General features: G+C 46.4%; 1 protein-coding gene across 8 annotated transcripts in view; it reads right to left on the bottom strand.

Moving 5' to 3' along the window:
- LOC143981714 (nectin-1-like) overlaps window positions 1-13,619 on the bottom strand; it is a gene marked incomplete at its 5' end in the record, with an annotated part of 192,367 nt that overhangs the window by 102,234 nt on the left and 76,514 nt on the right. For all 8 annotated transcript variants that reach the window (XR_013274352.1, XR_013274351.1, XM_077479752.1 and 5 more), the window contains 1 exon segment: window positions 2,993-3,141. Coding sequence is in view for 6 of the 8 variants with exons in the window: in XM_077479752.1 (XP_077335878.1) it covers window positions 2,993-3,141 (149 nt within the window).

Genomic DNA, 13,619 nt, shown 5'->3' with positions numbered 1-13,619 from the left:
CAGATCGGAAATTACAACCGTCTGTACAAATTCCGACGTGCAAAATTCCTACGCATGCCTGGAAACAATTTGACGCATGCTCGGAAGCAGTGAAGTTCATTTTCTAGGCTCGTCGTAGTGTTGTACGTCACCGCGTTCTTGACGGTCAAAAGTTCAGGGAACTTTTGTGTGACCGTGTGTATGCAAGCCAAGCTTGAGCGGAATTCTGTCGGAAAAACCATCCAAGTTTTTTCCGACAGAAAATCCGCTCGTATGTACTGGGCAGAAGGTAAATTAATGCAGATAACACCAATTCCTGCACCTTCACACCTCAGATCACCCCAATTCCTGCACCTTCGCACCTCAGATCACCCCAATTCCTGCACCTTCGCACCTCAGATCACCCCAATTCCTGCACCTTCGCACCTCAGATCACCCCAATTCCTGCACCTTCACACCAGCCCCAATTCCTGCACCTTCACACCTCAGATCACCCCAATTCCTGCACCTTCACACCTCAGATCACCCCAATTCCTGCACCTTCACACCTCAGATCACCCCAATTCCTGCACCTTCACACCAGCCCCAATTCCTGCACCTTCACACCTCAGATCACCCCAATTCCTGCACCTTCACACCTCAGATCACCCCAATTCCTGCACCTTCACACCAGCCCCAATTCCTGCACCGTCGCACCTCAGATCACCCCAATTCCTGCACCTTCGCACCTAAGATCACCCCAATTCCTGCACCTTCACACCTAAGATCACCCCAATTCCTGCACCTTCACACCTAAGATCACCCCAATTCCTGCACCTTCACACCTCAGATCACCCCAATTCCTGCACCTTCACACCTCAGATCACCCCAATTCCTGCACCTTCACACCTCAGATCACCCCAATTCCTGCACCTTCACACCTCAGATCACCCCAATTCCTGCACCTTCGCACCTCAGATCACCCCAATTCCTGCACCTTCACACCTCAGATCACCCCAATTCCTGCACCTTCACACCAGCCCCAATTCCTGCACCTTCACACCTCAGATCACCCCAATTCCTGCACCTTCACACCTCAGATCACCCCAATTCCTGCACCTTCACACCTCAGATCACCCCAATTCCTGCACCTTCACACCAGCCCCAATTCCTGCACCTTCACACCAGCCCCAATTCCTGCACCTTCACACCTCAGATCACCCCAATTCCTGCACCTTCCCACCTCAGATCACCCCAATTCCTGCACCTTCGCACCTCAGATCACCCCAATTCCTGCACCTTCACACCTCAGATCACCCCAATTCCTGCACCTTCACACCAGCCCCAATTCCTGCACCTTCACACCTCAGATCACCCCAATTCCTGCACCTTCGCACCTAAGATCACCCCAATTCCTGCACCTTCACACCTAAGATCACCCCAATTCCTGCACCTTCACACCTAAGATCACCCCAATTCCTGCACCTTCACACCTAAGATCTGAAAATTGGCCTGGGCAGGAAGGGGGTAAAAATGTTAAGTAAGCAAGTGGTTAAAGCGGAGTTCCACCCAAAAATGCAACGTCTGCTGTCTGGATTCCTCCTCCCCCCCCTCCTCCGGTGTCACATTTGGCATCTTTCAGGGGGGAGGGGAGGGAGCAGATACCGGTCTAATCCAGGTATTTGCTCCCACTTGCGGCATAAGATTTTGCCGCAGTATACGTGTCCCAGAAGACAGCAGGGACCACTCAGAACGCACAGCGCGACTCGCACATGCACAGCAGGAGACCAGGCTGTGAAGCCGCAAGGTTTCACTTCCTGATTCCCTTACTGAAGATGGCGGCGCCTCCACCCAGAGCAAAGGGATGGGTCGGCTTCGGATGAGGTCATTGCGGGCGCCCTGGACAGGTAAGTGTCCTTATTTTAAAAGCCAGCAGCTGCAGTATTTGTAGCTGCTGACTTAATTGTTTTTTTCGGGTGGAACTCCGCTTTAAAAAACTGTTCTCATGGGCACAAAAATTTGAGAGACAACATTAAAGTGTATTCAAACACAAGGACAAAAAAAGCTCATTGGTCCTTATGTGGTGGATGTGCTAATTTTTTTATTTATTTTTGGCTTTTGTTTGCATCTAGTGATCCTGCCATTAAAGTGGTTGTAAACCCTCCCCCGCAACTTTGTCCCATGTAAATCAGCATAAAAAACCCTAATCAACACTGCTTGTAGATATCTTCTTACTTGCTTAGTATTGTTATAATCCTTTTTGTTCTTTAGAATTATGTCACTGAGCATGGCCAGATCTCCCCTGATTTACAGCACACTATGTGCTTATCTATCTGCTATCAGGACTTCCTACCACACACCACTGAAATCCCAGGAGACTACATAATCACTCAGAACTTTCTCCTACACACCATGTGACCATGTGACATCACATGCAGTGTAAAGCAGGGCATAGGACAGCATTACTGCAGACTTATCAGCTGAAACTGATAAGACTCACACAAGCAAACACTAGATAATCAGCACAAGTAAATACTATGAAATAAAAATAGTCAGCTATGAACAGGGAAGCAGGGTTGCCATAGAAACGTTGGATTGAGAAGGAGGCTTGGTTAACAGTACAGGAAGTGCACAATGTAAGGGCGGAAATACACTCCACTGTGGACTAGAAAAAAAAATACTTAAGATGGCGCTGCCTAACCCCTGGAAACAAGTTTTTTAAAGTTTCTTTAAACAGTAAGTAATACGCGATTTGGGCTGGATTACAGTGGCTATAGTCTGATATTTACTTATTATAATGGACTAAATGAAAAGAAGCATCAGAGTGGGAGAGTTTACTTCCTCTTTAACACACTTCCTGTAGTAGGGTGACAACACTTAATCATGTACTGTATTTATGGAGGAACATCCCCATCACCTTAGTACAGGAATTACTACAGCACCACTCCCTCCTCTCCCTCATTGGGCACATGGTGGGGTTTGCTTGCACAAATCTCCCCACTTACACAATTCTAGAAGAAAAGTAAAGAATTACCTGAGACTTTGTAAAAATAAAGAGATCCTGATGATTTTCCAACTGGATTAGTGACCTCACAGATATAAAGTCCATTTGGAAAGTTTTTATTCGATAAGGTTTTTTCAGTTCCCAGCTCCAACACTGCACTGGAATCAAATGTATCCTTCCTGCATGGAAATCAAACAAAAAAAATATCAACAATATTAATGCACTACAAAGATAGGGAAACCGGCGATGAGCCAAACGCTGGAGGGAAAAAAAAGACAATACAAATGTATTATTCATGTTCATTCTATAGAAATTCCAGGTAAAACACATGCACGGTCATCAAAACAAAAAATGACACACCTATATTAGGCAACCTGTAGCTGCAAATATTTCCAAATAAACTCCAAACTCTCCTCTGTGGGCAAGATGTGTCCGTTTACTTGTCTATAAGTCCCTTGGGGCACGATTCCTCCCACCCTCACCAATGATGGGGCACTATTCCTCCCACCCTCACCAATAATGGGGCACTATTCCTCCCACCCTCACCAATGATGGGGCACTATTCCTCCCACCCTCACCAATGATGGGGCACTATTCCTCCCACCCTCACCAATGATGGGGCACTATTCCTCCCACCCTCACCAATGATGGGGCACTATTCCTCCCACTGACACCAATGATGGGGCACTATTCTTCCCACTGACACCAATGATGGGACACTATTCCTCCCACTGACACCAATGATGGGACACTATTCCTCCCACTGACACCAATGACAGGGCACTATTCCTCCCACTGATACCAATGACGGGGCACTATTCTTCCCACTGATACCAATGATGGGACACTATTCCTCCCTATGACACCAATGATGGGGCACTATTCTTCCCACTGATACCAATGATGGAACACTATTCCTCCCACTGACACCAATGATGGGACACTATTCCTCCCACTGATACCAATGACGGGGCACTATTCTTCCCACCGTCACCAATGATGGGGCACTAGTCCTCCCTCTGATACCAACGATGGGGCACTATTTCTCCCACTGACACCATTCCTTGCCCTACTGACCACAGGTAATGTGTAATTTTTTTCCACCCACTGACCACCAAAGCCTAAGACCCCTTTCACACTGAGGTGGTTTTTAGGTGTTTTAGTGCTAGAAATAGCGTCTAAATAACACCTGAACTGCCTCCCATTTGAGTGTGACTTTTCACACCAAGGCAGTGTGCTTGCGGGACATTAGGAAAAGTCCTGCAAGCATCACTGCGGCAGTTTGGGAGTGCTCCCAAAACGCCCTGCCAATTGAAATGAAAAGCGATTCGGAAGTGCCGCAACATGGGTGCTTTTAACCCCTTCTTCGGCTGCTAGCGGGGGTTAAAAGCGGCGCTTTAGCACTAACAAAAAGAAGGGGGAACTAATGCGCAAAACCAAACTAGCTAGAATAAAATAAAAGGCTTATTTGAACTTTGCACTTTATTTTATCATATGCCCTTTATGATGAATATTGGACGTGTATAGATTTTTTTGCACTATTGTTCGCATTAGTGTAATCACCTGCACTTTATATCAACGTTACAGTGAAGATTTGTCACGTTTATGTGCTTAGACACTGGCCGCGTTTTGTTAGCGGCTGGAAGCAAGTTTGATGAGATTTATTATTTTATATGTTGTGACGGATCTCGGATACCCCTGCTGGGAATCTCCGCCAGACCTGTGTCTCCTGTCCTCCAAACGCACCCGCAGCCTGCAGATTCGCCATAACCAGCCCTTAACCCCTCAATCACGAGAAAAGCCACACGGGTGTTGAGGGTTAAACATCCAGAGCATAAAAACTGTTCATTAAAGAGGGATTCCGCCCAAAAAAAAAAAAATATTAAAAGCCAGCAGCTATAAATACTACAGCTGCTGACTTTTAATAAATGGACACTCACCTGTCCCGAGTTCCAGCGATGCCGGCAGCCGAGGCCGATCGATCGCTCGGCCCTCGGCTGCTGCCGCCGCCATTCGAGGTGAGGGAATCAGGAAGTAAAGCGAATCGGCTTCACTTCCCGGTTCCCTACTGCGCATGCGCGAGCCGCGCCGCGCAATAGGAGATCTCCGCGCTGTCACTGGGACTCGTGTGTGTCCCAGCAGACAGCGCGGCAGGGCAGGAAATGGCGTAGACTCCCGTGGGAGTCTATGCCCGGAAGTAGGTGAAAATACCTGTCTTTGACAGGTATCTCCACCCCCCTCCCCCCTGAAAGGTGTCAATTGTGACACCGGAGGGGGGGGGGGGGGGTTCCGATCAGCGGAGGTTCCACTTTAGGGTGGAATCCCGCTTTAAGTTTCAAACATACACTTTAAAACACAGTTAGGGGCACTCCTCTTAGCCTTGTCATAGAGGGGGTAGGGGGACAAGGGAGAACCAATGGAAACTCAACATTTGTATATTCAAACAACTACAGTTAAAACATGAAAGGATTACGATAAGCAGGCAGCCCCTCCTTACACATACCCTGCTGGGATGTGTCTCCAGTCCAGACCTTTTGTCTACATGCCATGACCCAACACAATTAAACACAGCATGGGAGGGGGGGGGGGGGGGCATTACATTACTTTATCTCAATGCCATTTTGTATATATGTCTTTATCAGCTAAAAGTACATTGTTTGTGGAATAAAAGTATATATTTAGCCCAGCCAGGCCAATAGGTTTAGGTAGCCAGGAACGACTCCACAAGCCCAGCCACAGATACTGCATTCACCCGGTTCTGATGAACTGGCGACTCTGGACACAAATGTCTGGGAGGTGGCATCTTCTCCAGGTGGTGGGAGATGGCAAATAGCGCTCCAAACCCCAATGTTCTCTGCTAAGCCATAGTCTGTGGGTAGGAGGCGAGCCCACAGCCCCCTCCAAAACACACAGTGACTGTGGGTTCTGTCACATATTGTCACTTTAGTTAGCGCCACATACTTTATATATACTTGCTTTAGCACTAAAGCGGTCACGGGTAGGTGTGAAAGGGGTCCAAGATATTTTAAGTTCCACTGACATTGGAGCATTTTCTATTACCACTGGCCATAGTCCAGGCCCCCTAAAGTCTGAACAGTAAGCTGGCTCTCTGTATATTTGTGTCAGCCGATAGCCTCCCACGGCTTCCAATACCATCTCTATGCTGACGACACCAAAATCTATTTCTCTACCCCTCAACCCACTCCTTCAGTCTCCTCACGTATCACTATTTTACTATCAGATATATCAGTCTGGATGTCACATAATTTCCAGAAACTTAATCTATTCAAAACCAAACTTCTAATTTTTCTTCCCCCACGTGCCACTTCCCCTGACCCATCTGTCAAAATTGATGGCACAACTATCAGCCCATCCCCACATGCCAAGGTCCTAGGAGTAATCCTGGACTCTGAACTCTCCTTTAAGTCACACGTTCAATCAATGTCCAAATCTTGCCTCATCAACCTCCGGAACATTTCCAAAATACGCCCCTTTCTAACCAATGACACAACAAAGACTCCTAATTCACTCCCTGGTTCTCTCTCGCCTCAATTACTGCAACTCCCTCCTCATTGGCCTTCCTCTACATAGTCTATCCCCCCCTTCAATCCATCATGAATGCTGCTGCCAGACCCATCCACCTTACCCACCGCCCTGTCTCTGCTACACCTCTCTGTGAATCCCTCCACTGGCTTTCGCTCATCCAACAAATTTAATTCAATACAAAACTACCTACAAAGCAATCCACAACTCTGCCCCAAACTACATCACTGCCTAGTCTCAAAATACCAACCTAATCGTTCTCTTCATTCTTCTCAAGACCTCCCGCTCTCTAGCTCCCTCGTCACCTCCTCCCATGCTCGTCTCCAGGACTTTTCCAGAGCGTCTCCAATCCTATGGAAATCTTACCCCAATCTGTCCATCTATCTCCTACTCTATTAGCTTTTAGCCCTTGTACACACAGTCGGAGAATCCGTCGGAATGTGTCCTATTGGACCATGTCGTCGGATAATCCGACTGTGTGTGGTATGCATCGGACTGATTCCGTCCGAATATCCGTCGGACCCAATTTTCCAACATGTTGGAAATATTTCCCGACCAACTGGTTCGATCGGACATACTCCGATCATGTGTAGCAAATTTTGATCCGACCAAGTGCCACGCATGCTCAGATCAAATTCCTACATCAAAGCTATTAGCTACTAGCCTGAATGTAGTCCCATCGTAACAAAATTACGTCATCACGTTCTGAAAGATCTGATTTTTCGACAATTTCGACAACAGTTTCGGACACAATCCGTCGGACTAAATCCGACGGATTTGGTTGGCAGAATCTCCGACCGTGTGTACAGGGGCTTAGACAATCCCTGAAAACCCTTGTTTTCAGAGAAGCCTACCCACAAGCACAACTGTATTTTCATTTTGTGCATCTGATCATCCCGCACAACTACTCCCCTTTGTTCCACTTGACCCTCCCTTCTAGATTGTAAGTTCTAACGAGCAGGGCCCTCTGATCCCTCCTGTATTGAATTGTATTGTAATTGTACGGTCTTTCCCGATGTTGTAAAGTGCTGCACAAACTGTTGCCGCTATATAAATCCTGTATAATAATAATAAAAGGTTTGGAGACCCTTGCCCTAGACCAGTGGTACCCAACCGCTGCTCTCACGTCTCCAACAGGTCATGTTTTCGGGATCTTCTACCCCTCGCACAGGTGCTTTAAATCAATGTCAATGACTGGTAATAAGATGCTTTATCTTTTAAGTTCCTAAAACATGACCTGTTGGGGGGATTTGAAGACTGAGGCTCCAGACTGGGGCCCACTGCTCCAAACCGTTCAATAATCAGGTGAAATGCACACACATACAATTCTCTTCAGCCATTTTTCTGATGTACACACCCTCCCTCTGATCTAGACACCGCTTCCAGGTCTATGCATACCATCTCTTTATGCCTTTGCCTTGCAGGGTGTATTTATTGGCTTTACTTCCTCTAACTGCCCCTTAAGAATTTTTAAGATCAAAATCTATTTAAAAAGAGAAGTGTGATTTTATTAATCCAGGCAAAGCAGGAGGTCCTCCTGAAAGCGAACTTATACTTCTGCTACTCCATTCCTTTGTCAACGCCAGTAGTCCAAACCTTGTGGAAACACCATATAGGGTCACATCTACACATTGCGATTCGTTCTGCGGTTGTGAGCGGCTCGGTACGGCCACCAGCCTCGCTCATTATAATGATGAATAATGTATTTACTTACCTCTGACTTTTGTCCGAAGGCGTGTGCCTGGATTTTGTCTTGCATACAAAAAACGGCAAGGAATTGTAGTCCAACAAACAAGAACATAGGTGACGTACAACTATTGTGTTTGTGTTAGTAGAAATCTGGTGAGTGTTGATTCGCGCTTTTCATTTCGCACTTTTCAGTTCCTTTCTGAACGGCCGTTCGTCAACCAGCCATGTTTTGGAATCGGAGGAGATAACGTGTTATTTATTAACTAGAATAGGAGGAGGAGGATTTCTTGGACCAAAAATTGGTTGGGACCAATTATGTCATATGCCTTTGCCGCGGGAGCTCCAGGAGAATAATCCGGATTTTTTTCGGAATTATCTCCGGATGACGGATTCCTGCTTTCATCTTTGCATTGCTAACCCCCAAAATTAAGAAGCAGGATACATGCATGGGGCTTTTATTTCATTTTTGGGTAGAATAATAATGGTTTGATTTGTTATATTTTCTATAAATTTGGATGCATAGAATGCACTTTTTGATTAAGTTCTATTGGCAGATAGCATGTCTAATTTATTTATTTTTTCCCTCTTTTAATGCACAATAGAAAAATTGTGTAGAATAATACTTGGCTATGTGTTTTACTTCAAATGACAGTTTGGGAGTAGGCAGTTACATTTTAAAAAATACAATGTAAAATTAACAAGGGACACCAGCATAGTTGTATCTTTAATCTTAAAAACTACAGGAAAATGGTGTTGTGGTAACTTGCCCAAATAAAATAAAAAAAGCATAATATTATTCTTAACATCACTAGAAAAACAAGCCTTTTGAAAATGAGTTTGCAATAACTCCATCACTATCACCAGCAAAGCAGCTTCATTATTATCCCATTAAAGAAGAGAATTGTGTGCTGCATTTTGAGATTTCAGTATTTGCCACATCACAAATGTTAATTCTCCATTACAAACGCTAGTTTACAAGACCGACTGCTTTTGGCTCGTTCTTGCTTCCGAACATGCGTGTTTGTAGTTTGGACTTTTGTCCGACGGACTTGTGTACACATACGATCGGAAAAATCCAACAACACACATTTGTCTGCGGACAATTTTAAAGTCTGCCATCCAACATTTGTCCTCGCAAAATCCACTAACGATTGTCCGATGTACAAATGGTCGGATTTTCCGCCAACAGCTCGTCCTCACACAATTCCCGTTGGAAAATCTGATCGTGTTTAGGAGGCTTTAACTTTGGCAGCAAATGTTGATTTCATTTTAGTCTTAGGACTAAAATGGCGTCTTTAGTTTAGTCTTTAGTTTAGTCTTTAGTTTAGTCTTTAGTTTAGTCTTTAGTTTAGTCTTTAGTTTAGTCTTTAGTTTAGTCTTTAGTTTAGTCTTTAGTTTAGTCTTTAGTTTAGTCTTTAGTTTAGTCTTCTGCAATTGTTTTAGTTTTAGTCGTATTTAGTTGATTAAATCTCCAGTACATTTTAGTTGACGAAAATTCATTTTAGTCATCAAAAATCGAATGGGTGTAATTAAATTGTAATGCATTAGTTAACCTCTCTCTACAATTTCCAAACTCATTACCGTATATACTCGAGTATAGGCCGACCCGAATATAAGCCGAGGCCCCCAATTTACCCCCAAAAAACTGGAAAACTTATTGACTCGTGTATAAGCCGAGGGTGAGACATGGCTGTCCATCCCTGTGTGTCCGTCCATCCCTGTGTGTGTGTCCGTCCATCCATCCCTGTGTGTGTGTCCATCCATCCATCCATCCATCCATCCCTGTGTGTGTGTCCGTCCATCCATCCCTGTGTGTGTATCCATCCATCCATCCATCCCTGTGTGTGTGTGTGTGTGTGTGTGTGTGTGTGTGTGTGTGTGTGTGTGTGTATTCATCCATCCATCCCTGTGTGTGTGTGTGTGTGTGTGTGTGTGTATCCATCCATCCATCCATCCATCCATCCCTGTGTGTGTGTGTGTATCCATCCATCCATCCATCCCTGTGTGTGTGTGTGTGTGTGTGTGTGTGTGTGTGTGTCCGTGCAGCCTTGTGTGTGTGTCCAGCCTACCTGTGTCCCAAGCCTCCGTCCCGAGCCGCCGTCGTCCCGAGCCTCCTCTGTCCCGAGCCTCCTCTGTCCCGTGCCTCCTCTGTCCCGTGCCTCCTCTGTCCCGTGCCTCCTCTGTCCCGTGCCTCCTCTGTCCCGTGCCTCCTCTGTCCCGTGCCTCCTCTGTCCCGTGCCTCCTCCGTCCCGTGCCTCCTCCGTCCCGTGTCGTGCCGATGGATCGCCGCTCTTCTCGGCGGCCATTCTACAATTCAAAAGCCGCGCCTCCGTCCTCCGCCTGTGATAGGCGGAGCACTCAATTTCCCAGCAGCCTGTGTTCCGCCTATCACGGACATCCTCTCATACTCGTCCGTAGTATGAGAATGAACGGATGTCCGTGATAGGCGGAACACTGACTGCTGGGAAATTCAGTGTTCCGCCTATCACAGGCGGAGGCGGAGAAGGAGGCGCGGCTTTTGAATTTTAATGTCCGCCGTCTGTCTGCTCGATACGCTGATCGAGCAGTCAGACAGCGGTGACTCGAGTATAAGCCGAGGGGGCACTTTCAGCCTCAAAAAAGAGGCTGAAAATCTCGGCTTATACTCGAGTATATACGGTATATACTTGCTGGAGTGAAAAATCTAATATGTTATCTATGGTATTGAGGTATGAACATGCACTACAGGCCAGTGTTAATTTTGAAGTCAAATTTAAATTTAGTTTTAGTCAAATGCCCCATACACATAATCGGAATTTACGACAACAAAACCGTGGATTTTTTTCCGAAGGATGTTGCCTGAAACTTGTCTTGCATACACACGATCACACAAATGTTGTCGGAAATTGCGAACGTGAGAAAACGGTGACGTACGACGAGCCGAGAAAAAGGAAGTTCAATAGCCAGTGCGGCTCCTGCTGCTCGATTACGAGCATGCGTGAGCTTTTGTGCAATGGACTTGTGTACATGCGATTGGACTTTCTGACAACAAGTGAAGTTGGCGGAAAATTTGAGAACCTGCTCTCAAACATTGGTGTGCGGAAATTCCGACAGCAAATGTTCGATGGAGCATACACACGGTTGGACTTTACGACAACAAGCTCACATCGAACATTTCCCAGCGTAAAGTCCGACTGTGTATACGCGGCAATAGTCTTTTGATTAAAATGTCATTTTAGTTTTAGTCGCATTTTAGTCGAATAAAATAGTATTCATTTAGTCAACTAAAATGTTTTAGTCAATGAAATTAACACTGGCCAGAGTCTCTTTACCCAGATCGGAGTTACGGTGTGTCAGACTACACCACATCAACGATCGCCAGTGTTGCGCACCGGCTTGTTATCCTGATCACGTCATATGTCGCCCGGTCCGGATAACACAACCACTTTGCGCGCGTCATATTGATGTATAGCGAGCGGCAAGTGGGTAATCATATCATAACAGCTCTGTGCAATTCCTCTTGAATGAATCACTTTTACTTTTAGAATAATTTCAGAATAATTAATGTTTTGGCAGAATTTTAGATAAGCCGTTTCCCTTGTGCCAGATGTTTCCTATTTCAACTCTCCTGCAGACAAGCATTTACATTTAAAAATATTGATTAAAAAAAAAAAAAAGCGTTTTTTTCTTTCGGCCCTGAAATCTTTTTATTTTCTGCCTGTTTTAGCCCAATTTAGAAGAAAAAAAAAATCTGAAAACGGAATCTGCCTTCTGCATTTATCTTCCCCCTCCAAACTTTCTAAAGTCATGAGGAGGACTGTCATTGGCCACTGCTTAAGCCAATCATAGTCCTGCTAGCCCTGCCCACCATCTGGAGGAAGATGACTCGCTTGGTTGTCACTACCAACCTCAGAAAGAAGGCATTTCACTGATTGAGAAAACTACAATCAGGTGACAGTTTGCGGAATTACTTTTGAGCTTCTGGGAACTTTGTTGAAATTATTTCTGAACCTTTGTGTCACTTACTACTGAACCCCCGGCACTCTGTGTCCCTTTAAGCCACAGCCAGTATTCAGTGCAATGAATGTCACACCCAACCACTTTTTCTCAGCTGTGGGGGCCCAACTTATGATCCGGCACATGGCCCACTGCTTTCCGAAAATACTTCTGACCTGAGCTCATCATCCAATCCAGATGCTTGTATGACATCCCATACATCATATACATCCCATACATCATATACATCCCATACATCATATACATCCCATACATCATATACATCCCATACAGGCACGTGGGCTGGATGCAAGAGCTGGATCAGCAGGATGAGTGTGCCAGGACAGGTAGATGTGTCTCATCTCTGCTTCCTTTCACCACTCTGCATATCATAGATGAGAAGAGGGTACAGCGGTGGAGCAGATGAGAAGGGGGTTCAGCAGTGGGACAGAAGAGCAGGGGGGTAAAGCAGTGGGGCAAATGTGAAAGGAGGTGTATTGGTAGGGCAGATGAGCAGGGGGTTACAGTGGTGGGGCAGGACAGCAGGGGGGTACAGAGTATAGACAGATGTGCAGGAAGTACATTGGTGGGGCAGATGAGAAAGCGGGTTACATTGGTGGGGCAGATGGGTTCAGTGTTAGGACAGATGAGAAGGTGATTCAGTAGTGAGACAGAAGAGCATGGAGGTACGGCGGTGGAGCAGATATGCAGGGAGGTACAGTGCTGGGACAGAGGAGACAAAGGGTACATTGATGGGGCAGATGAGCAGGGGGTTACAGTGGTGGGACAGAAGAGCAAGGGGGTACAGTGGTGGGGCAGATATGCAGGCGTTACAGTGGTGGAAGGGATGAGAAGGGGGTTTAGCAGTAGGACAGAAAAGCAGGGGGGTACAGTAATGGGGCAGATGAAAAGGGGGGGTTCAGTATTGGGGCAGAGGAGAAAGGAGGTACATTGGTGGGACAGATGAGCAGGGGATACAGAGGTGGGGCAGATGTGCAGAGGAGAAGGAAAATATATTGGTGGAACACATGAGCAGGTGGTTACAGTGGTGGGGCAGAAGAGCAGGAGGTATAGTCGCGGGGCCGATGAGAAAGGGGGTTACAGTGGTGGGGCAGATGAGCAGATAAGTTCAGTGTTAGGACAAATGAGAAGATGGTTCAGTGGTGAAGGAGATGTGCATGGAGGTACAGTATGGGACAGAAGAGCAGGGTGGTACAGATGTGCGGGGGTTACAGTGGTGGGACAGATGAGCAGGGTAGTACAGTGGTGGGGCAGATGTGCAGGGTGGTACAGTGGTGGGGCAGATGTGCAGGGTGGTACAGTGGTGGGGCAGATGTGCAGGGTGGTACAGTGGTGGGGCAGATGTGCAGGGTGGTACAGTGGTGGGGCAGATGTGCAGGGTGGTACAGTGGTGGGGCAGATGTGCAGGGTGGTACAGTGGTAAAACAGG

The sequence above is a fragment of the Lithobates pipiens genome, unplaced genomic scaffold, assembly GCF_037356315.1.
Source record: "Lithobates pipiens isolate NorthernLeopardFrog02 unplaced genomic scaffold, aLitPip1_a1.2 Scaffold_16, whole genome shotgun sequence".
NCBI classification, from domain to species: Eukaryota; Metazoa; Chordata; class Amphibia; order Anura; family Ranidae; genus Lithobates; species Lithobates pipiens.
Note: the sequence above shows the minus strand (reverse complement) of the source record. Positions and strands in the feature narration are given on the sequence as shown.